At 27.8% G+C, this 27,604-nt stretch overlaps 1 protein-coding gene across 3 annotated transcripts; it reads left to right on the forward strand.

The window, feature by feature from the left end:
* Nucleotides 1–70: 70 nt before the first annotated feature.
* LOC145202184 (cilia- and flagella-associated protein 47-like) lies at nt 71–27,604 on the forward strand. 3 transcript variants are annotated; one of them, XM_090081547.1, is made up of 50 exons: nt 71–545; nt 945–1,099; nt 1,825–2,032; nt 2,415–2,461; nt 4,457–4,685; nt 5,312–5,579; nt 5,680–6,166; nt 6,267–6,394; nt 6,663–6,718; nt 6,799–6,889; nt 7,929–8,032; nt 8,187–8,299; nt 8,474–8,607; nt 8,835–8,945; nt 9,322–9,452; nt 9,960–10,082; nt 11,404–11,487; nt 11,611–11,736; nt 12,303–12,371; nt 12,485–12,643; nt 12,804–12,895; nt 13,046–13,163; nt 13,272–13,449; nt 13,544–13,748; nt 13,946–14,155; nt 14,275–14,543; nt 14,891–14,984; nt 15,179–15,451; nt 15,797–15,962; nt 16,070–16,250; nt 16,390–16,484; nt 16,606–16,722; nt 16,816–16,950; nt 17,303–17,404; nt 17,491–17,652; nt 17,885–18,047; nt 18,177–18,545; nt 18,664–18,912; nt 21,821–22,014; nt 22,131–22,615; nt 22,745–23,119; nt 23,239–23,346; nt 23,435–23,543; nt 23,656–23,754; nt 24,939–25,098; nt 25,398–25,769; nt 26,019–26,217; nt 26,434–26,595; nt 26,955–27,123; nt 27,251–27,604. In XM_090081547.1, exons 1-50 carry the CDS (start codon nt 402–404, stop codon nt 27,419–27,421), a joined length of 8,748 nt encoding a protein of 2,915 aa, XP_089937673.1. In that variant the 5' UTR covers nt 71–401; the 3' UTR covers nt 27,422–27,604. The 3 variants fall into 3 exon arrangements, with proteins under 3 accessions (XP_089937673.1, XP_089937674.1, XP_089937675.1); XM_090081548.1 differs by having other exon boundaries at nt 226–545; nt 4,457–4,550; XM_090081549.1 differs by having other exon boundaries at nt 246–545; nt 4,457–4,738.

Below are 27,604 nucleotides of genomic sequence, written 5' to 3' on the forward strand. Positions count from 1 at the left end.
TCAACGTTATCGCTAGATTTGACACCTGGTGATTTTTGACTTTTTAAAAAATCAAGCAATACTTGAGTGCATAGATATTAACTCCGATTGCTTTAAACATTAAATTAAATAAAAGTTTTTAATATCTCGCTTTTTTGTTACTTTAATTCATTATATCATTACTTCTGGATACCAGTCAGTAGTTTTCATCTCTTGTGTTTGCAAAAGTTTTTTAAATTTATTAACGGGACCGAACTTGTTTCACCGTTACCATGACCTTAACAAACAAAAAGATGTATTGTAGGAACGAGATTCCGTCTTCTTTAATTCATAAAAAAGTTCTTAAACATTTACTGAATAGATTCACTATCAAAAAGTTACTATACTATCAGAACTTACTATAATAATAAAGTTAATATGCTATGGCTATCAAAGATATTGAAATAAAACCCGAAAAAGTTGAATTCTACAATGCCAAGGCACACGTGCTTTATGAAATGAACATTTATGTTAAAAACCTTGGAAGTGCTTCAAAACATGTAAAATTTCTTCCTCCTGAAACCGAAGTGAGTATAAATACCTATGAAAAATGTTCTTTAAATTTTTAAAAGAGATTACAGGAAGCTTTATATTACAATTAATTCCTGCTTATGCAAGCCAAAATTTAGTATTCTTAATGGCCTAGCTGGCATCCTAACCTTGACTAAAGAAATCTTTCTCCGGAGGAGCAATTATTCTCCGGAGGAGCAAATATTTTTGTAGATATATTTTAATATTTACTTAAAATAATATGTGGTTTAAAGCAAATTAAACGCTAGAAAAAGGATATGCTTTTTTAAATGTAAAGCAAACTTTTTAGTTAATTGTATAAGTAATTCTTTGACATTAATTTGTAAAAGTTACTTTGAGGAGTTCCATAAACTGGCACCTATTATCAAACTCATCTTTTAAATTATCTTTTTCAGAAATTCTGTTTGAAAGTTGCTGAAAAAGAAAAAACTATTGCTTCTGGTCTTCAAGTCACAGCACTTATCCAATATTTCAATAAAGAAGATGCAGATTGTAGTGATAAACTTGGAATTCTGGTAGATAATGAACTTGTTAGCATAATATTATTATCGTAAGTTTAACTTTTTTTTTTTTTTATCAGTATAATTGTTAAGGAAAATAAATTTTTATAAACTAACATATTAGTAAAACCCAATTATTTGCAATTGTTAAACAAAAGTTTCTTGTTCAGACAGCTAGTTCTTTTTTTCTTTTTTTTTCTATTTCTCTTTTATATTTATATATTTTGAACTTTACTTGCCTATGTTGGATTAATAATAATTTTTCTAATGAAAACTTTGGTACTTAATACTAAACAAATTTAAACACGGATAAACAAAACCTTTTAATATTTACTGTTAAATACTATGAAAATGAACTAGTTGTTTTTAACTAATAACATTTTTATAAAGTATTTGCATATACATATGGTTTCAGTTGTTATTAAATTATCTTTAGTCTGCATTGAAAATATTTTAAGTTGGTTACCTGTATAAATGTCCCAGGTAACCTACTGAGGAAATGAGTGTTTCTAAAGCCAAGACAGTGCTCACTTTTTATGAAACAAATGAATGTAGCACTTTCATAAATTTAAGAACAATGAGGATAATGACTAGGCAAGTGTGTAGTAAATGAGTGGATGTTAAGCCAGGAGTTGTTTAAATGCTTGATAATAAGTCTGGTGCCATAAAAACATCTAGGATGATTTCTGAGGAATTAATAGCTAAATACAGTTTTTATGATTTGTTTTAATATCTTTAATTATAAGTATCAAGTTGTAATTTGTAAATTTCTTAGATTTTCTCCTAAACCACAATTAAGCTTGGTTTCAAAAGTTGATTTGGGCATCTTGGTTGCTGATGGAAAATCAGTACGAAAACAAATAAATATCATAAATGAAGGAAGTAAATGTGGTGCTTATAATATTGTGCATGAATTAAAGTCAAATTTTCGTATATACCCATTGCATGGAACTATACATCCTGGCTACTCACAACCTGTTTGGGTAATAGTTTTTAGTAGATAATACACACATGTATAGTTGTATAGTATATGTTTGTATAATATATGTGTGTATATTATATAAACAAATAATATATATTCTATACTATATGTGTCATACATACATACATACATACATACATACATACATACATACATACATACATACATACATACATACATACATACATACATACATACATACATACATACATACATACATACATACATACATACATACATACATGCATGCATATATTTTTGAATTTAAACCTTGTTATATATATATACATAAATATAACTTTTTTAAACTACTTCAAATGACATTTTTTGCTGAGTTTGTTCTTGAAGATAGTTTAACAAAAATTATATTGCTTTTTTTCTAGATTGAGTTAATCAGTAAATATATTGGCCTAATTGAAGAAGAAGTGAAGTAAATATATGACTTTTTCATCAATTTATATATATATATATTTTTTTTCCAGTTTGAAGTTAAATTTTATCATCTGTCTTATTTATTGTCTATTATTGTTAATAGTCATATTACAGCTTAAGCAGATATAAGATTTAAAATATCTTGAAGATAATTAGAATATATGATAATATATACGTACATATATATATATATATATATATATATATATATATATATATATATATATATATATATATATATGCTACAAGATGTTTTTGGTTAAGTACTTGAACCATCAAATGTTTTGTTTAAAATCTGGCTACTTAATATTTCTTATACTAACTAATTTAGAAAAAACTTAATTTCAAAGAAAATAGAAATTTAGAAAAATCTTTTATAAAGTTTTTTACATAGGTAAATTCTTTTTACATATTTTTTTATTATTAATCATTTGTGAAAATTTCTGTCTAATTAAACAAGAGAAAAAATTTCATGTGAAAGAAGTTAAAAAAACAAGAAATGTAAAAAACCTGTTTAAAACAGAGAGAGGTTGAAAAATCTTGAATTGTAGTTGAAATGAATCTGTGAATCCTCAACAGAGTGGAGCCTTGATATTGAAATATGGACCTTTGCAAAAAAATATTTTTTAATTATCTCAATGGTTAAAAAATATATGTTTTTACTGGTTATTTTTGCAAAGAATTATATGGAATGCATTAAAATTCTACTGGAGAGAAGAAGTACCAACATCAAATAAAACCACAAAGTATTCAGATTTTAATGTAAACATTTAATGTACAAATAGTGCACAGTTGAAGTAGTTTTATTCGTTCTCCCCACTTTGAACTCCCTTTCATTTTATAATAGAGTAAATTGTAATTTGCAGATATTTTATTTAATGAAATAAGTTACTAACAGTTACAGGCACAATTTATAAGCCTTTAGTATTGATTTCAATTTGACACTCATGCTTTAGATTTTAAAATTTAAAGCTTTTTAGATTTTAAAATTTAAAGCTTTTGAGAAAGTTTGTGTAAATATCATGAAATCTTCCTGTAATATTGGCTGCCATCACAACTTAATTGTCATTGACTCATTGACTCATATTAGGTAGGGGAGGCCAGGGCCAGTTGGCTACAGGGGTAAGTTGACACACTACATTTAACTTTTGAATTTTCCACCAGAAATTTCCTAAATTCACATGGAACCTTCCTACTTAACTAATTCATCTTTCAGTGTAGTATCAAGGCTATGAGTGCATGTGCATAGAAGTTATAGCAAGTTTTGTGTTTTTTTTTTTACTAATTTTGTAACATTTGTAACTATATTACTTTTTTAATTTTAAAAAGCAGTATCATTAGCTACAAGTAAATTTGAATAGATGTAAGTGTTGTATGGTTCACTCTAACCAGCCACATTTTACGATTTTTTGCATTGGTTGTAACTTACAATTTTTTGCCTTGGTTGTAAATTTACTAAAGTTATGTAATACTGAAGATCTACAGACATGCGAAATTATAAAAGATAAGTAGACAGGTCATGTAAATTCTAGAAATGTTACAAAAAATTCTGTTGATGTTATATTTTTAGAAGGAAAATCTATTTGATCGACTTAAGGACAACAAAAGTTAAGATAAAAAAAATGATTGGATAAAAATTATCAAGAGTTTTTATAAAAAAGATGCACTTGAAATAGACTTACCATGAGAGTTTAGGCAACTTACTCCAGGCCGGGGTAAGTTGGCACATGTTTTTTTTATTTTGGAGGCCCTTTTTGGGCCACCAATATCTTTTTTTGTCATATTTGACACTTGAAGATGCTTGCCAAATTCATATTCTTTGGAACTACAGTTTGATATCTTCAAAAAAGTTCACCCAGAAATGCACAGAGCTCAAAAACTAAAACTGTAGCCAACTAGCCCTGGTCTCCCCTATTTTATAAGTTGTTTTGCTAAAAACTATCATTTTTAACATCTTAATGAACCTTTCTTAAGTTTTTGAGTTTTTCTTTAGGGTGGAATTAGAAGCTCAAATTAATCCTCACTTTCTCATAATAAAAGCAGATGTTGTTTTGCGATCTTTACAGTTACTTTCATGTGATGACAAGGTTGTTGATTGTTTAAGATTTGGCTATGTTTACTATGGAACTGATGTCATTCAAGCTCTTTGGTTATATAACAATTCTCCTCAAGAAACAAGTTTTGTTGCAATTCTTGATGAACATTGTGATGGTCAAGAAGTGGTAAATATAAAATGATAGAAAATGAAGCTTCCAAAGTATTCTCATTCTTTTTTGTGAGGCAAAACTTTTTTCACATTTTACATTAATCTCTTAAAGTTATTTTAAAATTAGAGTCCAAAAAATGTCCTAAATTACTAAAAATTTACTAGTTAGTTTTTTACTAAAATTGTGTGTTCATTTCTGAACTCCTCTTGATATCCTCTGAGCTGTGTTCATTTCTGAAATCCTCTTAATATCCTCTATAAACTGTTTATTTTTAAACCCTAATCACATCCTCTAATAACTGTTTAAAGGAGACAACTCAATATTTAAAAGTTTTTGAGATGACACTAGTTCCATAACTAATAAATCTAACTTGGAATCTTTTTGTAACTAAGGGATGAAGTCATGCATAAAATTCTACCAAATTATCTTTACTCAAAGTTTTAACAAATAAAAGACTTATTGGTGTTATAATATATTTCAGTTGATCTTTTTTTGTCTGTTAATTTTTTTAAAGTAGGTTTCATAGAAGTTTTTCTTGTGAACAATTTGCTGTGCATGGTGTAGAGATAATGGCAATCAAAATAAATGAATTGTGTTATCAGCAAGGATAAATTCTTTGATAAGCATTATTTTATTATTAGGGTGTTGACATAACAAAATCGACTATTGGTTCATTTATAGACAATCAAAGTGGAAAAACTTGCATTTATAAAACTTCATTTTTTTCTGCCTTGCCTTTTGAAGGCAAAATAGATCCCTTTCAAAGAAAGAAAATATATTTTAAGTTCAGCCCAAGGTATATGCAACCTTCAAAAAGTTGGAAAAGTATTATGAGGATTCCATCAAGAGAAGATTTTGCAATGTTTATAAAGATTATAAGTGTTGGAGTACTGGTTAATCCTTTGGAAAGTGAGTTTTAGAAGTTCACTTACATATTTCCATATGTATGCTTGGTTATTTCACAATCAAACTAAAAAATCATTCATCAAAATAAATTTTATTTTTTTAGATTTGAAGATTGAGTTGGCAATGACAGGAACAGCATTGCCTGTGAGCTTGTCTATTCATCCATCTCAGTTAATAAACTTCGATAAATGTGTTATTGGAAATATTGTTAATGAAAGTATTACATTAAACAACAATTCTCCTCATCTCCCTATACATTTTTGCATAAAATCTTCTGCCCATTTTATTATTGAGCCTGGCTCTGGTGAAATTGATATAAATGGTGCTAAAGAATTGGTATTTTCTTTCTTACCAAAGCAATTGGGTAGTTTAAGGAATAAATTTTACTTAGATGTTGTTGGATATGAATGTGAAGTCACTAGTTCTCAACAGCTTATGTATAAAAAATCTGTTATTAAAACGTATTTATTTTGCTGCACTGGAATAGGATTATTTCAGAAAGGGATTAAAGTGTTGTCTTCGAAATCAGTCAATAAAAATATTTTAGGCTTGAGTTTACAAACTGAAAATGAAAACGAAATTTGTAAATGGTATGTGGTTTTAAATATTGAAGGGTTTTCTCTTTAATAGGAGCTATATAAAGAGTATATAATAGTCTGCTATCATTTTCCTAAAAATTCAAACTTTAAGGTTGAAAGAGCAAGATGAAATTAACCGAGTTGTTAAACCCGCAAAAATTCCACAAAGCAAACAAAAGCAAAAACACACTAAAAACCCACTTATAAAAGAAAGAAAAGAAAATGACAAAAAAATTAGAGGTATACTTTAATACAATATTGAATGACACAACAGCTGTAATATAAAATATCTTTATACTTTCAAGTAGTAGCTGTGTTTTTACATATTTAGGAAAACTAATATAATTTTATCATATTAAAAATGTATTTTCATCATTTGCATCTATTCATACATAAGTAATTTAAAAAAAAAAATTCTTGTTTATAATTGTCTTTTTGCTTATGTCAGATAATTTTTACCATTTGTTCTATTAACAATAAATGATAAATAATTTCTATTCATCAAAAGGTATGGCTTTAGGAACAAGAAATGTTGGCATTCATTCAACTGTTTGCATCTCAATGGTAGTTTATCATTATTAGAAATTTCAAAAGCTAACAGAAGGCTTTATATGTTATATATTTTTTTCTGCGATACTTTTTAGAACACTGAGAAAAGTATGCCAGTACAGAACTCTACAACTCTTGATTATGCTTCATTGTTGACTCCAACAGAGCTACACAATATTATTATAGGTAATAAAATTGTAAACACTAAAATGTCAAGTAATGACTTATAGTTATAAATAAAAAATCTTTTTTCAAAATTTGTTTCATATTTAGCAATTGAATGAATTTTTTTTAAGTAAGTATAAGAATATTGGAATCAAAATAAGTTTTTGACCTATTCAACCAATTTTTGACAGTGTTATTTTTTTATTTAAGTCTTATTGCACCTATTTTTAGTGAATTTTTGATAAGATTTCTTTTTGTAAGTTGAGTTCACTGAGACTCTGTAAATATAAATATAGTCATCTGGCTCAGAATTTTCCAATCATAATTTATCTGTGATTAGTTCTAAATGTTGCTTACAGCCTCTTTTTGATATATTTTAAACTCATACTTTTCTTTTTATTTATTACAGGTATTTACTATTTATCATATCATTTTTGACTTAATATAATGTGTTGAATGGTGTTGTGGTTGAAGATGTTTTGAAACTGTTTTTCTTTGAAATAAGGCTTATGGGAGCATTTAAACTCATTCCTATTTTTAAAGCATTTTGTTATAGAAAAAATATTCCACAAAAATAACCATAAAACAAAGTCCTATCAGTTCTGAATTTTCTAATTCATCTCTTTATTGCACCGAAAATAACAAGGAAATAGAGCTCTATAATTTATTTTATTTCAGAAATAGACACATGGTTGAATTTTATAAACTTTTTTTTTTCATTTAGTTGATCCTTAAGTATTAAGGTATATTCTTAAAGTGGTATTGGTGGATATAAGTTTACTAGATCAAAGAATTCTTAGAACTTTTGATTGCTGTTTTTTTTTTTATAGGACCTATATGGCTTTTAAAATAAAAAAAAATGTATATATATGATTCTTCAATGTTTATACCCGGATAGTATAAGATACAAGGACCACCAATAGACCATTGTAAACATGACTCCTTGCCCTGTATTGGTTTATTGCTCTGTAGTTGGCTGCTCATTAACTTATACATACACTATTTTAATGATTATTTCACCAAACAAAGCCTTATATGGGCCATCATATTTATAATTTAGAGCCAACAACTTTCAATTTTGGAAACATATGTCAATCATCAGTCTCAACAAAAGAGATGACAATTACCAATAATACAGAGAAGCATATACTTATTGATATCAAAGTAAGAAATTTTGTAGTAAATATAAATAAATATTTAATACCTAATTTTAGCAATTAGCACTTTGGATTTTAGAGATTTAGTTCTGTAAAGTCTAATTATAACTCTAAAGACCAATTCATGTGACAAAAATTTAAATGTTAAAGTTTCTGTTAAGTTGGAATACAAAGAGCTGCATTTAACTTCACCTTTATCTCAAATGGTGCCACCAAAAACTATTTCTAAAATGGAACTTGTTTTGAATTCTGAACATTTAGGATTATTAGAGAGGTATTTATTTATTAGTATTTAACATTTATGCATATTGTTTCCACATGATATTTAAAATTTTTTTTAGCTCAAACATTTTTGTTATTTGTCTGTTAATCTCTTTTTAGCTAAAACTTTGTGATTCATAGTTTAGAATAATTGTGATGGCCACTGATAATTTTTTTACATTTTAAGGAGTGTTAATTACATAATCAATGGTCATCATAAGGGCCATTTCTTAATACAAGCTAACATAGTGAAGTTGAAACTGAAATTATCCACAAATAAACTTCACCTAACGTCTGTGAATGGAATGCCACCAGAATCAGGTTAATCACAAAGTTTGCACTTAAAAATATTGTCTTTTCATTAAGAAGCTTTTTAAATTGCTATATGTTTTAGGAATATAATCATGAATATAAATATTTGGAACAGTTGTTCTGCAAAATACTTTAAGGAAAGCACACGAAAAGGAAAAGCAGTCAGTTTATGATTTACTTTTTACCATGTCTCCTATTCTCAACTTTTTAAATTTAGTAACTCATTTATGCTATAGGTCTTCGAAGATGTGTTACACTTGTTAACAATAGAAATATGTCAGCAAGTTTCTCATGGTCTCCAGTAGGTCAATATAAAAAAAGGTCTTTTAAATTCAGGCCAATTAAAGGTATACATCTTCTTTAAGCTTCTGGTATTTTTAAAAAGTATCTATGAATATTAAATATTCACCCTCACTCTGACTCAATAATTTCTTGACTTTAATAGTAAAAAAGTAAAAATCCTAATTTTTGACTTTCAGAACTATAGTTTAAATAACTTTAGTTTAAAATTGAGAGAAATTTCAAATAAATAATTAGAAGTAGGTATAATTCTTGTAATCAAAAATGAGTATACAAGTAAAAATATTTTTATAATAATTTTGAAGCATAACATTTTAGATATTTTCACTCTCTATTTTTAAAATAATTTAAAGTAAGTTAAATACACATGTGCTATTCAAACCAAACTAAACAAATTTTTTAGAAATCTTTTTTTGAAATCAGGTACTGTTGATGCATTTTCTTCATTGGAATGTGAGGTAGTATTTTATCCTTCATACTCTGCAAGTTTTGATGAAGATTTTGTTGCACATGTTGAGAATGGAAATAAACTGCTTCTTAAATGTTCTGCTGAGGTAAAATATTATACTCATTCAAATCGCATATCTTTATGAGCTTAAACACCTTTAATGGCACCAACTTATTTTCATTTTAAAAGCTGCATTTTCACATAATATTCTTATAGTTTCACATAATATTCCTTTAACTACAAATCAAAATTTCCAGTGTTTACCTTCTTTTATTTGATTTTTCATCTTTGTAAATGAGAAGTTATTGTTTCTAAACACCTAAATAACAATCCTGCTCAGAAACTTGGAAGCAAAATTTTGGAGTTTTAATGTTAGATATTGTTTCAAACAAACAAAAAAAAGAAGTGTGATGTTTTAATAAAATAATTTTCTTATTATGATCATCTTTGATATCAGAAAATATTCTTTTGAATTTTGAAATGTTTTTCTCGTCAACTAAGAGTCATTTAATATCTGCACTCAAACCAAAAAATCAAGCTGTCATGGAAATGGTCATCAATGTTTTAAAGATTAATTATTTTTATCATAATTATATGCTAGGAATTTTTTTAGCTAGGTACAACTTCCTGCTCATTTGTTGAAAGACACCTTCTGTTTGGTAATATTCCATTGAATTTAACAACAATGTGTTCAATTTGGTTGAAAAATGATGGTAGAAATCATGCATACTTTAAAGTAAGCTAACTCTTAAATTTCAAATAAGTCATTAGTTACTATATTTTTCAATAAATTCCTGCTGAAACTTAGATTAAATACCAATAACTTTTTGACCCATTTATCAGATCTTGATTATACAGATGATAAAGCTTTTGTTGTGTTATGCTGGAAAAAAAGTTTTTTTGCACTTGCATGAAATAGTTTAATTCATTACAATCCTCTAACATCATCAAAGCTCTTCTCTGACATGAAATTGCAGGACATGAAAAAGGTGATAGTTGCTTAATGTTTTGTCTGGAGAATATGGTGCATGGGCAAGATCTCCCATCCCATCTCTATAAACTTAAGACATGTTGTTTTTGCAGTGTATGGCTGTACATTGCTGTGCAGAAAATAAATCTTTTAGTGTTGTGGCCACATTTGAGTTACTTTCTGCCTGAGTCTTTCCAGTTGTTGACAGTAATATCAACTGTTATTGCTTTTGGGAAGAAGAAGCTCAAAATGCACAATGCCATGTACATTACCTTCTTTTGGTGAGGATCTGTTTTGGGCTTTGGTTCTGTCTGCTCTTCAGTGTTAATTCACTGATACGTTCATATGTGATTTACATAAAGTACCCACTTCTCATTACCATTGATTAAGTGATCTCACCAGTCAAAGCATCACTTTTTGGAGAGCAAGAATCTCCAGATCTCCAAGTTTATGTCCTTGTTATGTTGTGTCAGATTGTGGGGAACCCAAAACACCAACTTTAGAACATTTCTCAAGCAATGAGGACAGTGCAGCACTGAAGTATGAGAAAATTGAAGTGTGGAGGTTATACAGTGGCTACTGAGTCTTGGATCCTCCACCACCAGTTTGCACACTGCTTCAGAATCAACTCCAGTTGAATGACCAGACCTTAGACAATCTTTAAGTTGGAAGTCATTGGGACAAAAAAACATTCAAACCAAATTTCACAAGTGGTTTAGTAATACTGTCTTGGTCTAGGGGTTGGCATATGTTATGTTTGTCCTCACTGGCAGAATGGCCAAGCTGGAGCTCATACAAGATGCAGTCATAAATATGGGATTTCTGACATTTTATGTCAACTAAATCACTTGTACTTGCTTATATAGTTGCATGGAAATTTCTACTTACTCTAGAAAATAATGTACTGTTGATGCATTAAAACAAAATGCTAGAACATTCTAAAAAATTATAGAACTTTCCATATTCTAATGAGATCCATTTGTAATGGCGCAAGTGTGAAAGAACTTTCCAACACAATGTCTTCAAGATCTGAATAAATTCCTTAATATGTCTTTGATTGGATAATAATTATTATTATTTAAAAAAGGTTGTGAATCCCAGTCCACTTGAAGGAATGTTAATTTCTCCTAATGAGAGTGTAGTTCCTGCAGGTGGTTTTACAAAACTTCAGGTATAATTTATAAATAAGAATGCATATATAAAGTTTGTTTTTAGTTATGCCTTTTAAATGTAATCGTTGTATTATATTACTTTAGTAAAATCTATAAAGTTAATGCATACTTATATTTTTTAGGTTGATTTTAAGCCAACTGTCCCTCAAAAGTTTGAGGCACTGTTAGAGGTGGATGTATTAGGTTGCAAGAAAATTTCTTTAAGATTGAGTGGAATAGTTGATGCCCCTAACATTGATATATCAGTGGTATGGTTGTTTGATAATTTTTTAGAATAAAAGTCATCTGTTAACAATCTCACTATAAACAATATTACAGTAAACCCATTTGATAAAATTCTTTATATATGAACAAGTCAAATCAAAATTTTTCTAAAAAGAAAGTTTAATTCATCATAATAAACTAAGACATGTTTTAATGCCCAGATTTAGTTATAACTTATGATGGCAAATTGATATTTCACTTTGAAGCAATTAGGGGAAAAAATAAATCTGTCATCTAATTTTAGTTAATTAGACAGTACAATTTTGCTATATGAGTCTTTTGATGCTTCAAATTCCTTAATATTTTCAACACTATTATAGTTTTCAATAAAACAGAAAAAATCCCCTTGTATCATTTTTTATTTTGTACTGGTCTCAATTTCCAACTGCTTTTCTGAGACATTTTTTTAAAAGATAGTAAATGTTGATTCAAATTTTTGATTAGCCATTTTTTTAAGGAAATAAGATTTTATTATATTTATGAAATTTACTGCACCATTATTTTTCTTTATTCATTTTTATTATGGCTCTTCTTCACTTTTTATTTTTAGAAATCATTTTATTTTGTTGGTGTTTATGAAGGTTCCTTTTCAAGCATACCTTTCCAAATATTCAATTTGGTATTAATAAGTGTTATGATGTCTATTTAATAATCAATCATGTTCAACCATCTACATAGTTGGCACATCATTTATTGTCAATTTTAACTCTTTTCGCTATTTTTTTTTTGAAGGCAAAATCAAGTGTTGAGATTGTTTTTGATTTATCAACTTTTCCAGACTTTAAAATCACTGATGTTTTACAAAATGTTATTGAAAATGAAAACTACTTTCAAGTATCGTTAAAAGGAGAAGAGTCATTTAATGCCTGCCTTCAATTTCATCCTGCTCAGGTTTTACATTTAACAGTAGAGCTTTATAAAAAATTATTCTATTGAATAAAACTTGTTGCTTGTATACTATGCATAATCATTTTGTTATGCAAAAAAATATTTACTGCTGTTCAATTAGCTTTTTGTTCTGTTATTTAAAATATATTTCATATTTTTTTAGGTTGCTTCATATGATTTTATCCTTCCTTGTTCAGTAAACCATTTGAATCCTTTGTCTGTATTCTGCAATCCACTCTATCCTAATATTTTAAAGTACTTCTGTTTCTATAATTGTCTCAGCACTTTTTCTTATAACATCTATATTTAGACATTAAAACAAAAATAATTGTGAATCAAAAATGATCAGTCATTAGTTTTATATCTGTCTTAAATATTTTCTCTATTTTGTATTACTCCTCAAAGGAGGGTTCAGGCTATTGCATTGAGAGAACCTCTTCTTATATCTGAAAGGATATTAACTTTCAGTCTACCTGCTGGTTATTTTGATGAGGATAAAGTAAATCAAAAAGGCTGCATGAAGGTTATTACTATGCAATTAGTATCATTTTGTATAAAACTCTTAAATTATTTTTAACAATAAACTTGGTCAAAACTTTATTGTTAAAATTAATGAGTGTTTTTCTCTTAGAATATTTGTTTAAAGAACAATAGCGATGAGTCAATAAAATGGTCACTAGACATTTCAAATCAAACCCTAGTTAAACTTGGGCGTAAAAGCGTCTTTACACTTTTGCTGGATGCTAATAATTCTATTATGCATTTAGAAAGTGGGGAAGAATTTAATTTAGCAATAATCTTTGAACCAAGTAGGGAAATTTTGTTGTTTGATAAAGATGTTGGAAAATGGAAGATTAAAAGGTTGATGACATGCTATTAGCTTACAATTTCTATTTAATTTAGCTTCGAATTGCATTCCTTTTTATTCCTCCAAAATCCCTATTATCCTGCACAAAGATTCATCTCAAGTTTATGCCAATATTGAACTAATTGGCAAAGTATCATTATCCAGATTGGTGTTTGAACCTGAATTTATATCCTTTCCTCCTGTCCCATTATGTAGAAATATTTCAGCTGATATTATTATTTTGGCACAAAACTATGCAAGGTTTGAATTGATCTATATTTTTGCCAAAATGTTTTTAAAGTTATTCGCTGATACGGCAAATAGTTACAAAACAACTGATACTTTTAGTTTTTAACAAAACTTAATTTAATATGTAATTGCCAGGTATTGTTGAATTTTAGTTTAACAACTAAACAAACTGTTGTTCATTTTTAACCAGCACATTTCTTTTTTTATAGACCATGTGAGTTATCAGTTCAAATCCCAAGTGTTAAATTTAATGATGGAAGCTTAGAACCAGTTTTATCTGTAGAGTTTCCAGATGGCTGTCAAATTAAGAAGCTAGATAGAAGTGAGGGCACAGAAGCTATTAAACTTATTGTTAAATTTACTTCATCTAAACCGGTCTCTTTCTTAACACAGATCATGGTATTAGATGGTGAAAAAAGGTAGCTAATTTAAAATTGATTGTTTCACTATTATGAGTCTTTTTTTCCCAGAAGTAACTTTTTTGAATAATTATAAAAGTGCTCATGACATTATTTAAAATCTTTTTCTTACCATTTAGTTTTTTGCTTCCTGTTGCAGCCACTGCTGATAATTGCCTTTTGACTTGCTCTAACTTTTTATTAAAAAACCAAAACGATTTTCACATTATTTGTAAAGAAGGCAAAAAGTCAAAAAATGGCTCATCAAGTTTATTTGTACCATGCCTTTCTGCAATCACAGTTCCAGCATGCTCTTCACATACTAGTAACTCAAGTTTGTACAATGTAACATACAATCTTTCTGAAACCCCTTTATCATATTCTGATCAAGCATCTTCTAAAGTCTCAGGTAAAACTATAACTTTTTTTTGTTTGTTGTTGAAATATATAAAATTTATCTAGTTGTTACAAGTTACAAAACATGATGAGGTATGGTAAAGGCTTAATAAAAGTAAAATGTTGATATTTTAAAGGTTTTAATGTTAAAGATGATCAAAAATTTATTGCATATATTTTTACCTACAACAATATTTTTTTTACCTGTTTTTCTTACAAATAAGCTGTAAAGTTTTTATATAAAACTTCTATAAAGTTTTAAAAAACTATAAAGTTCATAGTTTTTAATGTACACACGATTAAAAAAAAGCATATTTCTAGGTTTATGGAGATTAATTTATAAAAATATTTTATTTTTAGTTGCAGCACTCTCTTCATTATTTGAGAATTTAAGCAATGAAAATATAAACTCTGACGAAGGGATTATTCAAACAGAAATTAGTACTGTTCAGAGGTTATCAAATTAACTTCAGTTTGATTTACATTAATGAAAATTAAATAAATCTATATAGTGAATGATAACTTTATTGGTTAAAAATGTAGGAAACAGTAGGAATATTTAATAGAGTAATTTTTTAAATTTGCTCTGTAAAATTTTAACTAAATTTTTTTCTTGCAGATGGTTTTAACTAAATTTTTTTCAAACAGATGGTTTTCTTCACAATGCTGGAGCTCTGGACCTTATCCCATATACTTACCTTATACTTTGCGGGATAATCTCTCTACAGAAGTACATGTTTGGAGATCTTCTAACAGCTATCTTGAAGGAAAGATTAAGTTAATGTCTGTTTTTGATCTAATTGCTCAGTTATATGGAAAATCCATACCTGGAATAGCAATAAAAAGTTTATTGTCTTTGAAAAAGAAAGAGCATGTTAAATGCATTATAGAAATGTATGACAAAATGTTAGCATTTTTAAAGTAAGCAATTTCTACTTCTGATTTTAGATTATGAATGAGCTAATGAAGAGTTCTCTATTCTTTTAAACATCAATTTTTTATAAATTTTATAGAAAACATTTTGGAAAATTGTATAAACAAATATATATATATATATATATATATATATATATATATATATATATATATATATATATATATATATATATATATATGTATAACTTTAGATAATAAAAATAGTACAGTAAGAAAAACACTTGGTTAGAAATTCAGAAGTAATTTTATAGTTGTAAATAGTTGTTAAAAATAATTAGTTTAGTGTTTTTTATGTCATTATTAGCTTTTTTTTTTTTTTTTTTTTACTAGATTCCAAGGTGCAATGCTTTCATCTGTTAAACCTGAGTATCTCCTTAATACTAACGATTTCAAGTATTTTAAACAACTTGAAAATAGTAAAGACAAATTTCAAGAATCAAGCTTTGAACTAATTTCAAAAAAAAGTTGGAGTACTCTACTTCTCCAAATTTATAAAGTAATAATTATATGCTATTTTTGTTTTATGGTTAGTACAAAAAAAGTTTTTATCTTTTTAACACTTTTGATTTCTGAAAATTATTACAATTATTTTCCTTTAACTAGATATTTGTGCTTTTCCGTATATCTCCACAAACTTTCAAGTTGAGTTTTCCTTCTGGCTATCCCCCCTTATCTGGTTTTAACTGTGATCCAATTTGCAGTAATATTTACAGTTCAAGTGAAAGAGTTATTTTATCTTGGTTAAACCATCATTATGAACAGCAGAGACTAAAATGTTGGAAAAGTTAGTTTTAAATTTTCATAAAAACTCTCTTCTCTAGCTTTAGTCATTTTTACATTAAATTTTTTCTCTGCAACTTAAGAATTTGTATTGCTTTTATTTGTGCAACATTCCTATAAGTTTTTTTTTTTAAATTCTGCAGATGCTCCTCCATCGAGATGGGTGGTAAATTTTGGAAATGATTTAGTTGATGGTTTAGTTCTGGCTTCTGTTATTGCAGCATATGCACCTTATTTAGTAAAAATTTTGTACTAATTTTTATTCATTTAATATCAGATGTTTTTTCAAACTATGCATATGTGTTTAGTAAAGATTATCTACTTTATCATAGCTTTTTTTTTATTTCTTTTTTCTTTAGATCAAAACACATCATCATAGTATGTATACTCAACCATCAACAACTGAGCAGTTTCTTCATAATTCTTTGAAAGTTATTGAGATGCTACAATTTCTTGCAATAGACTATGACATTATGGTATGCTGTACCTTCTTCCCTTTGGTCTCTTTTGTACTTTGAAATATACCCAGTTTTGCTACAATATTTCAAGTGCGTGCTTGTTTTCTTTAGGCTACAGACATTATTGAATCATCTCCTATCAGCATGCTTATGTTGTGTGTTTTCTTAATTCAAAATTTGCCATTATATCTACCTTTATCAAATGTTGAGTTTGAGACTTCCCTGCACAGTTCAGTGACAAAACATGTAATATTTGTATCTATTTTAAATTTTGTATAAATATCTGTTTAGAATATGTTTTTAAAAGTCTAATTTTACTTAAAAACAGTCATAAATATTTGGATAAGCTAAGAATTTACATGTATTAAGCTTTTTAAGATCTTAAAAGGTTTATTTAAATAGTCATCATACTAAATTAGATAAACTCACTTATATCTTCTTAAGCATAAAATGGACACCAAATCTAATTTAATAAAACACTCTTCTCAAACAAAGCTAATGTTCCTTCCACTTTTGGAAAGGATATTAGTTAAAATAATTGGTTAAAATTGATTTGTACTCACTTTTCAATAAGTGATAGTTTTTTATATTCTTTAAGTTGAAAGTTACAAATCCAAGCAATAAAACATTGTCTTACCAAGTTTTGCTCGCTGGTGAACATTCTGCACATTTTCATGTGCTAAAAGGAACAAAAGTTCAGGTTTGTGGTTTATTGAAATTTTCTGCCTTTTTGTAATATTTCAAAATCTTCCGTTAATTTTCATAATTTAATTTAATTTTGTTAAGGTGCCACCCAAGGGTATGATAGAGTTACCAGTGGAGTATACCAGTAGATTTTTGCACTCTTGTAATTGCACACTATTACTAGTTGGAGTAAGAGGAGAATCTGTATTGGGTTCAACACTTGCCTTCTATTTAAATGGAACAGTGAACTCTTTACTTTCTTCTGTAATTTTTTAAATCTTTATTGGTTTTGTAAGTTGTTTTTTTTTTTGTTTTTTTGTTTTTTACTTTTGGTCAAAAGCATAAAGGAATATCATTTGTAAATGAACATCGTAAGTGGGTTTTTTAAAAAATAATTTTTTTTATGTGATGGTTAGTATAAAAGTTTCTTTATCTTGAAAAAATTTGTTTATTTTTCAATATATATGTTAAATGTTGAGTATCTTTCTCATTATAGAATCAGTTCAGATATGCTTCTCCATGTTATGAACTTTTGAGAATAACTCTTAAAGTGGAATGCCCTTTCTCCTGTGATGGAATTTTCAATGTTTTTTTAGTTGAAACTGGGCCACAATTGGAACAGAAAAAAGTTGCAAAAACTTTAACAAAAAGTTTAAATAGCAAGTTGTTTTTAAAACTTAAATTGACTTTCATAACCTTTGTTATTTTTTAATAGTGGCAAATAAGCAGTAGTTCTTTTGTTGATTTTTTTGTTATATTTATAAAATTTAATAACAAATGTATTTCAGAAAAACCTGTCTTCAGTGCCTTTTGGTCTGCATCAAAATCAATTCATGTAAAAACTGGTGTAGATTCTAGAATTGAAGTAGAGTTTCTTCCATTTGAACTGGGAATAAGACACTGCTCTATATTGTTTTCAAATGAAAAAATTGGAGATTTTTTATATTTAATTGAAGCAGAATCAACATTACCTCTACCATTATATGTTCCATTTATCAATGGACCTTTTCATGTAACTAGTGCTATGGCTATGCAGCAAAGTTCTGGAATGATAAAGGAGAACAGTTGCACAATTTACTTGAATTGTGATGCTGAAAAAGAATGCATTACAGAGTTAAATTTGGATATTTTGAATTCTGCAAAAGAAAAGGCTCTGAGTATTGTATTTTATTTGTATTCTGTATTTTTTTAAGAGTGTATTATAGCATTGTATTGTTATAAGAGTTAGTTTTCATGCTCATTGGAATGTCAGTTCCTTTTTTTTTTTGCTTCAAGCAATTGCTGCACGTCAAAGGATGTCAGATAAAGAATTGAGAAGGAGAGATGTGACTGGAATGATTTCATATCAGACAATTTTATCTAAAATTAAATTGCTACAGATTAATAGAGAAGACTATATCCAGCCATCACATGCTCTTGATATTAATGGTTTAGCGCAAGAGTATAATGTTGAAGTATCTTCTCCTTTTTTTATTGCACCAAGTCATGTAGCAATATCTCAGAATGATACCAATTCGAGTTCAGGTCATGATTATTTTTTGTAATTTTTTTCTTTCTTGTAAATATACAAAGTTCTTAGGATTTTGACTCCCAATGTAGCATAACTCAGGTTTAACAAAGTTTTCTATCATCAAAAATTTTAATACTTTTTAGTCAAATTTTTCAATAAAACTTTTTATTCAATAAATAACATTTCCAAGGAACTTATAAACTTTAGGACCAAATTTTTTTGTACAACAGAAGATAAATCTTCAAGAGACAATTCTTAACTTAAAAAGTTTAGACAAACATATTTAAACATATTCAGACAGAATTTTACATTTACTATATAGTCTTTTTGTTAATTGGCAGTCTACTGTAGCTGAAAACTTATCAAACATATTCTTCAAATTTTTTCTTTTATAATTTTTTATACATATAATTACTATATATATACAAAATAATTTCAGCAGCTTGTAAAATTTTCTGTAAAAAGCTAGGAGAATCTTAATTTCTTTTTTATTAAATTCAGAGTATTTTTGCTTCAAAAAACAACTAGCTGTTAAAAATTAAAGAATTAGTATTTTAATCATTATGACATCTGTAATTGAAATAATGTTTAATATATTCTGTGGTTTTCTTTTGTTTTTCAAACTGCCTGCAGTCACTATGGTACAGATAGATTTGACTCTTTAGTTAAGATTATTTCTCTTTTCTTTTCATGGTCCACTTAAGTTTATTTAGGTTGCTAACTCTTTTTTGGTAAATATTATATATAGATGCTAAATGGTATTATGATCTGAAGATTGAGCCGGTCATTCAAGAACATCTTTGATTTAGTTAACCATTGCTTTACACTTTGTGTAATGTGCTTGAGGTCACTTCTGAAAAATAAAAACCATTCAATTTACATCATTTGGACACTTTAGTTCAAGGAAATTTTGTTCAAAAATACTTTTGTAGAGAAAAAAGCAGCCATACAGTCTTATACCACCAGAAAACTCCATACTTAACTGCTATTGTAAAAGTTTTGCTATTGTTACATATTAAAGTGGGTCACTTTAGAAGAAATTTCAAAACAAGCTGCCGATTTTTTTTACGTCTTCAACCATATGTAAATGCTTAGGAGTATATTTTGAAAATTTTAAAATTTCATCTTTCAATGTTTAGCCTTAAAAAAAGTTTTATTTTGTGAAAAATATGCTTTTATTTGTAATAGTGATTCTAAAAAGATTCAAGATTGGTTCATTGCCCCTCAAATACCTTTAATTAGATCCTTAAAATGGGCCCATAAGCAAATTTTATAATCATTAAACTTTTGCATTTTCATTAATATGTTTAAAATCTTTTAGCTCATATCCAAAAATAGGCTTGTAAGCCTCTTTAAAAATCATCTAAGTACTTTGACCAGGAACAGTGAATTGAGAAACTGACATAGAAATGTTTTAAAATTTGATAATGTCTTCCTCTATTAACTAACTTGTCAAAAAAGGTTCCTTCATATCTTCTTCCTAATTAACAAGCTTAACTAGATTTTCAGCAGTAGGATTGAATTTAGGAATTTTGTTTATATCTTACAATTCTGGCTTCATTGTTTTCTTCTTCTCTGGATTCTAATATTTTCTGCACTGTTAACCCTATACTTTTCAGTGATTATTAGTATTAATGGATTAGCTTTTTGCAATAAACTCTTTATTTTAACCCAAACCTTTTCAAAATTATTTCTCAAGCAAGAAAACTAGTTATGTTCATCAATTCCTTTAAGGAACTGTCCATATCAAAGAACATCTCTAAGAGTTGGAAGCTGTAACTTTAAAAACTTGCTAGTTGGACCAATAAATTTAGTCAATTCATGGGAAATTTTACTTCTAGCTATGTTAGCCATTAATTGCCATTCTTAGACAAAAAGATTTTATGAAGTTATTAATTCTTTCTGAAAATAATTTTAATTTGTTTGAGATTAAACAACATTTAAGATTAGTTTACTTCTATAAAAACAAATTAGTCAATATAAAATAAAAAAGATTTTTTAAGTTTAAGTATCTAATGTCAGATTTTGGTACAATATATCAAATATTGTGATTTTTTTTTAAAAAAGATCACCTACCTGGTTGGGTTGATTTACTCAATTTTTTTTTAATGAGAAAATTCTTATAGATAGTTATGAAAATGCTAAATTTTAACTTTTGTAAAATTGCCTTACATGTCCCAAAATAATTTTATGTTTAAAGGTCTAGTTGGGGTTATTTAGCAACAGGAAGTCAATCTAGAATGTTTTTAGAAAGTCAATCAAGAATGATTTTAGAAAGCAATAGAAAAACTATGTGAAAAAAAGTTATATATTGGATAGAACTTTCATAGCAAAAGTCTTTGGATAGACTTCTTCAATTATGTTGTTTTGTAGCTTTTTATGGCTAGCCAGATCTAGCTTTGCTGGATACTAAGCCAGTTGTAGCAAAGCATTTGAACATAATTAAGTTTTGACTAGGGTTTGAAAACTATTCTATTAAATTTTTGTTTTATGATGGCTTTTTATTTAATAATGTAGTTATGTTAAATATATAATTCTCATGTGATAAATTTTAGCAATTCTATTGTGATTAATTCTTAAATAATATAATTATCCTAAATAATTTAATTCTAATGTGAATCACAATGTTTAATTTTTCACCAATACTTTATCAAATTAGTGTTACTGACATGTAGTCACATCAAACTAACACATAGATATCATAATGATAAAATCATTATATGATTAATTTTTACTTTCTAACTGCTATGTATTTTGAATAAAAATGTCCAGAAATTAGCAAATAAATAAAAAAGAAGTAAATTAAGGCAATTCTTGTTAAGAAAATGAGAAAAAAAAAAGAAAGTTCCAGGTGGCTAAAAATGTTTTTAGTGACTATGTATTTATAAAAAAAATGTACAAATAATTTTTTACTTTCTTTAGATCTGAAGTCTATAAAAGTTCCAATAAAACTACTACCTTGTGCACCAGGTCAATATAATTGCAAAGTAGTTTTTTATGGTGAGAATGACATTCGAGTTTATAATATTGAGTGCACTGTTAAACTTACAAACTCTTTTGTTGAGTTGGAATTTGACACACCAACTCATGAATGTGTTGTTCAAAGTATACCTGTTGTAAGTACAATTTTTAGTATCACATTGCTCTAAATATAGTTATATATCACTACTATATAGATGTTTCAACATTTTTTATCTGCAGATGGCTAACAGTTAGTATCATTTGTTTTTAGGTCAACCATAGTGATTTTGATTGGAAGTTACAGTCAGAAATTATTGGGGAAGGTTTTTTTGGCCCAGAAAACTTAATTGTGTTTTCAAAATCAACTTGCTATTATCCATTGTCTTTCAAGCCTATTTATGAAGGATCTGTAAATGGGTCTCTAAAGCTCCTAAATAACAGTAATGGTACTGAAAATATATTCATACTCAGAGGGTTAGGAAGCCGGCCTCAGCCACTTGACACTATTAAAATAGAATGCATTGTTAATGAACCAACATTAAAAATGTTTGAATTAAAAAACGACTTACCATATAAAGTGGTGTTTCAGGCATTTTCAGACCTAAATATAATTACCGGCCCATTATTTATTCCTTTACTGTCCAAACAAACTATTCAAATACCAATTAGAGTTTTAGCATTGAAACGTGGTTGCACAGAAGGAGTTGTATTTTTTGTTTATGATGCTGATGTTGTCACAAATATGGGACTGAATAGGTCAGTAAATAAGTTTATGTATTAAAACAATGAGAGAAGAAAGTTTTTTTTTCTAGAAATATTATTTGTGATCAAAAATGAAAATCGGAAGTTGTTTTTATTTTATTTAGTTTTTTGTTTACCATCCAGGATAAATGGAAATAAAAGTGATAGTGACAGTGAAGAAGATTATAACTGCACTGCATTTATGTCATCTTCATCTGTTCAACTTGCATCTCTTACATTGTTGGAAAAAATAAAGCGCCCTTATAGAGTTTGGTTTAAACTGAATATAAATGCATATCCCGGAAAACCTGTGAAAACTCTTTTTGCCTCATGTCATGTTTATTCAAGCACTAATATAGAAATATCTCTAAAAAATCCTCTTGACCAAGAACTTTCTTTAAATGTTATTATCAATGGTATTGGGTTAAATGGTAAGAATGTATTGACTTTACCTCCATTGGGTTCTGATTTCTATCAAATAACTTTTTCTCCTGTTACAATTGGAAAGCAAAAAGCAAGGTAGAGAACTTTTATTAATTCTTCAAAAAATGCTATAGAAAATCAAAATATTTATATCAGTTGTCATTAAATTGTGAAGTGTTGTGAGTAGAAGTTGCAAGATTTTCATTTTATTTTAGTGTTGTCTTTCAAAGTGATTTATGTCCTGAATTTTGGTATGAGTTAGATCTTATTACTGAAGAAGCATTGCCCTATATAATGCCCACCATGCGATGTAGCCTCGGATGGTAAATGAACGAATAGAACTTTTTTTTAATTACAAATGAACTACTTTAACTTTTTTATTTATTCAAAAAAATTTTTTGATGTGTTTAGTTTGACAGAGTCAGTTATTCATCTTCAAAATCATTATACTTATCCTATAACCTATGATGTATTATGCACTAATTCAAAAAGCTTTGTATTAAAAGGAGTTGCTGGCAAGGTGATTATTATATAGATTTTTGTGTTGATTATTATATTGATTTTTTTGTTTTTTGATATCCTATTTTTCTAATAAATAGAAAGATTGCCATTTTTTAAATTTTATTTTTAAGTTATGTGTATCTCCATCGAGCATCATCGAGGTGAATGTCATTTTTACTCCATCATCCATTGGTAATCATCAAGGCATGGTTGTTTTTCAAAATGAATTGGTACTTGTATTACTAATTGTAATTGTTTTTTTATATATATACACATGTAGTGTTCAAAACTATTTTTACTGCTAGTTTTTGCTTAGGTATTGTCAGTAGTCAAAGATCTTTTGCTTATTTTTGATTAAATGTACATTAACAGCATGTACAGTATAAAGTTTTTATTGGACTTTGGATTAGTATATTTTAAATAACTTGTATTTAATATTGCTTAGGTCAATAGTATTTTTACTAATAATAGTATTTGAAAAAAAAAGTCAAAAATGGTAATAGTTATCAAAGTGCTTGAAATTTATAATTGTTTTTATCATTATGGGATTATTTTTTAAGATAATCACAGCAGTACATTTTTGAAGAATTGAGTTGAAAAGCTTAATTAGTTTGTTTTCAGGCATATTTTTCCATTTTTGGGGTAAAGCTGCAAGCAAATCTTTTTTATTAGTAGAATTTTCTTTTTAACTTGGCGATCAAGCTCCTTCCATAAATTTTCAATCAAATTTAGGCCAGTATTTTGGCTAGGACAGTCCATTTCTATGGCCAAAACACAGGCTTTATTAGGTACGATCCAATTTTTCAAAGCCTTTGAATTGTGTTTAAGGTTTATTATCTTGCTTGAAACATCCCCTTTTGATTTTGACATGTGCTAGCATATGATTTTTCATCAAATTGGTATAGTATTTAGCATATGATTTTTCATCAAATTGGTATAGTATTTAGCATACGATTTTTCATCAAATCAGCATAGTATTCTATGTTTTACAATTGGTACAGTGTACCAGTGGTTTTCTCTGTTGTTTTTTGAATGTCTAGCATCTTTAATACCACCAAATGAAAACAAATCATACTTACTTTCATAATTCCACAACACTTAACTCCAATCTTGTGTAGTCTAGTGTAACTGCTCTTTGGTGAATTTTACTTGAGCTGTCCAGGTTGTTTTTTTTAAACTAATGGTTTTTGACTAAGACGTCTTACAAATGAATTGTTGTCACAAATATTTTTTACAATTGAGTCAGATATTTCTACTTCAGAATATTTGTTTTATTCAGAAGTAATCTGCAGTGCAGTAAGGCAAGTATCACCTTTTGTTATTTAACATACTTAACAATCATCCCTTTCAGCAGTTTTTCATGGTTGAAGTAGTTTTTCTTATTTATTACTGATTTTATTTCAAACTTTTTTAGAATGGTAATCAAACATTTATTGTTTCGGGTTTGGGTGAGGTCCCTGAACTCAAATATTATGTTATTCATGCACGATATGGGGAATGTGCTTCTACAATCATTCATTTCCACAATTCTTTTGATCATGATGTTTTGGTTAAAGTACAATTACAAGCTGAAAGTAAATTTTTATTAGTTATTTTTACTCAGCAGATAATGAATTTTATTTATGCTATATATTTTACAAGTTTCGCTCATTTAAAAACCTTTTTTGCTATTAACGTAAGTGGAAAAAAAACTTTTTTCTTTTTACTGTTGTTTTTGTTTTTCTTTTCAAATAAAAATCTATTGAAAGACTATAATATGTATTAAATATGGATTTGTACAATAAATATGGGTTTATAGCCTGAAAAAAAGGTGGTATTGACTGTGATTAATTTACTATTTTAACAACTATGTATTTTATTTTTCATTTGGAAGATTTTGACTTCAGCATGCTGTCAGAATCTTCAGGAGATATTTTTTGTTCATCGAAAGCTGACATCTACATACCAATATCTTACAGTGCACATTCGACTGAAGCATCGCAGTGTACATGTCATATTGTTCCAAAAGCAGTTATCAAAGATGTTCAATCAGAACAATCTTATAACGAAACTTCATTTAGCTGGATTTACTCGGTTCAGGGAATTCCAGTTATTGAACCGATTGAGGATTATCAAGCTCCAAAACTTACTTGCCGTGCAAGAGAAAAGTTAGTTGAAAAAATCGAAATTTTATTGGTAAAGGAAAATTGTATTGGCTTGAGAAATAATTTATCCCAGCATTCTAATTTTCCCATTTGTAAACTCGGTAGGATTTAGCTATATATTTTTGGTTAAGATTTATCCCGCTTGTTAAGTAACTTCTATCAATCAGATAGGCTTGATTAAAATCTTTTTAAAAAATCTTCGAACTTGATCAAAATCATGAAAATTTCTTTGAACTTGATTGAACTCATTTAAAAGAAAAAAAATTTTTTTTTTTTCTAATTATGCTTGAGTTTCACATAATTTACCAGTATAATTAGTTGTTGTTTAAACTTCCTAAGTATTGTTGTAGGGCCGATCTTTACCTCACCTAATGTAGAAGATCATTTCAAAGAAGAATTTGGTTATAAACTACAATGTGATCACACTGAAGTCGAAGCTGAAATCCAAAGATCGGTTTTAATATCCTTGGAAAAAAAATTTATTGACCATGTTTCTGAAGTAGTTACTCTTGTATTTGGATTTGTTTTTTTTCCTTCAAAACCGTTTTGGTACGTCTGACCAAGTGCAATCTTTTTCTTTTAAATATGATCCGAATAAAAAGATATGACAATCAGAACCTAAACCTATTTGATTTAAATTATCCAAGTTTATTTAATAATTCTTATGATTTTATTAAATAGGATGTCAGTAGTTTAAACCTTGATAAACATTTTTCTTTTTTTTAGTGTTCTTTTTTATCCTTATCATTTTTTACTACTTTTCAGCCATCTTGTCCGTTTGGTCATTACCTCACCAAAAGGAGGGATTTGGAAATATCCATTTAAATTTGTGTCTAATGAAGCAGCTGTTGACGATGTGATTACAATTCAATCTGTTGGATTAAACAAAACATCGAATGTGTCTTTCAGACTCAACAGCCAAAACGAGTAAGTTAAATGAAATGATTTTTTTTTATATAACCTGTTTCTTTGAGTATAATTACTCTTAATCTCTTTTCTTTTCTTTTTTTCGGATAATTTCATTAAAAAGCTTTTTAAATCACTTTTTTAAAGTTTTTTTTAAATATTCCTTAGCCCCCTTTTTAAAGTTTCTTTTAAACAGGTTCACAACTATACTGACTTGATGCTCACGTATATGAGTATCAAGAGTCCGAGTTGTTTTTTTTTTAATTACTGGATCATGTGGTTTAGTAAAACTATTCACTCAACTCCAAGTAAATCTTCAATAGGAAGCACTTAGATTGCAAATTTGTAATTTTTTTAATGCAATTTTTGCTTTGTTGCAGGAGTGAAAGTAATTTTACTGCTTACTTATCGGCCGGCACCGATAAAATGTTTGAAGTTGTGCCACAAACCGGAGTCCTTCCTCCTATAAATAGTGAAGGAGTGCTTTTTACTGTAAGCTACAGACCAGCATGCTATGGAAAAGAGCACAAAACAAAGTTAATAGTCCAGGTGACATACTTCCTTTCTATTTAACTTATTAGTTTTACAGTGGGCTAAGATTTTTGTTAGTAAATTCGGTAAATTTTAAATGAGGATTTTTATCAGACGTTTTAGTAATGCCTCTTTATTTTTTAAGTCTGAGTTGATGCAATGGGTTTACGAAGTAAGAGGAGTAACACCTGAGTATCAACCTCCCAAAGTCGATGCTTCCGTAATTAGCCATCATAAAAAAATACAGAAGAAAAATCTTAGGAAAAATTTTGTTCAAGAAAACTTACGACTTTCTAACACTGGTGGTCACCGCTAAAGTTAGATGTTACCTAATAACTGAGAATTTCAGCTGAAATAGAATGTTTTTATATTGTGTAATTTTTTCGATTGATTCTAGCGTATCTGCTGATACTTCATCCTGTTTGTTTTAAATGTAATTATTTACTTCCTATATTACGAATTTTTTTACAATAAATGATGTTTGGATACCCTCCATACA

Source organism: Hydra viridissima, unplaced genomic scaffold, assembly GCF_058129835.1.
Source record: "Hydra viridissima isolate aposymbiotic clone 2 unplaced genomic scaffold, HvirCarnegie_v1 scaffold_3, whole genome shotgun sequence".
Taxonomy (NCBI): Eukaryota; Metazoa; Cnidaria; class Hydrozoa; order Anthoathecata; family Hydridae; genus Hydra; species Hydra viridissima.

Coding starts and splice junctions, on each gene's coding strand:
- LOC145202184 (XM_090081547.1), top strand. CDS start 402: ATGGCTATCAAAGATATTGAAATAAAACCCGAAAAAGTTGAATTCTAC. Junction 13,749..13,945: donor TTGGCACAAAACTATGCAAG/GTTTGAATTGAT, acceptor CTTTTTTTATAG/ACCATGTGAGTTATCAGTTC. Junction 14,156..14,274: donor GTATTAGATGGTGAAAAAAG/GTAGCTAATTTA, acceptor CTTACCATTTAG/TTTTTTGCTTCCTGTTGCAG.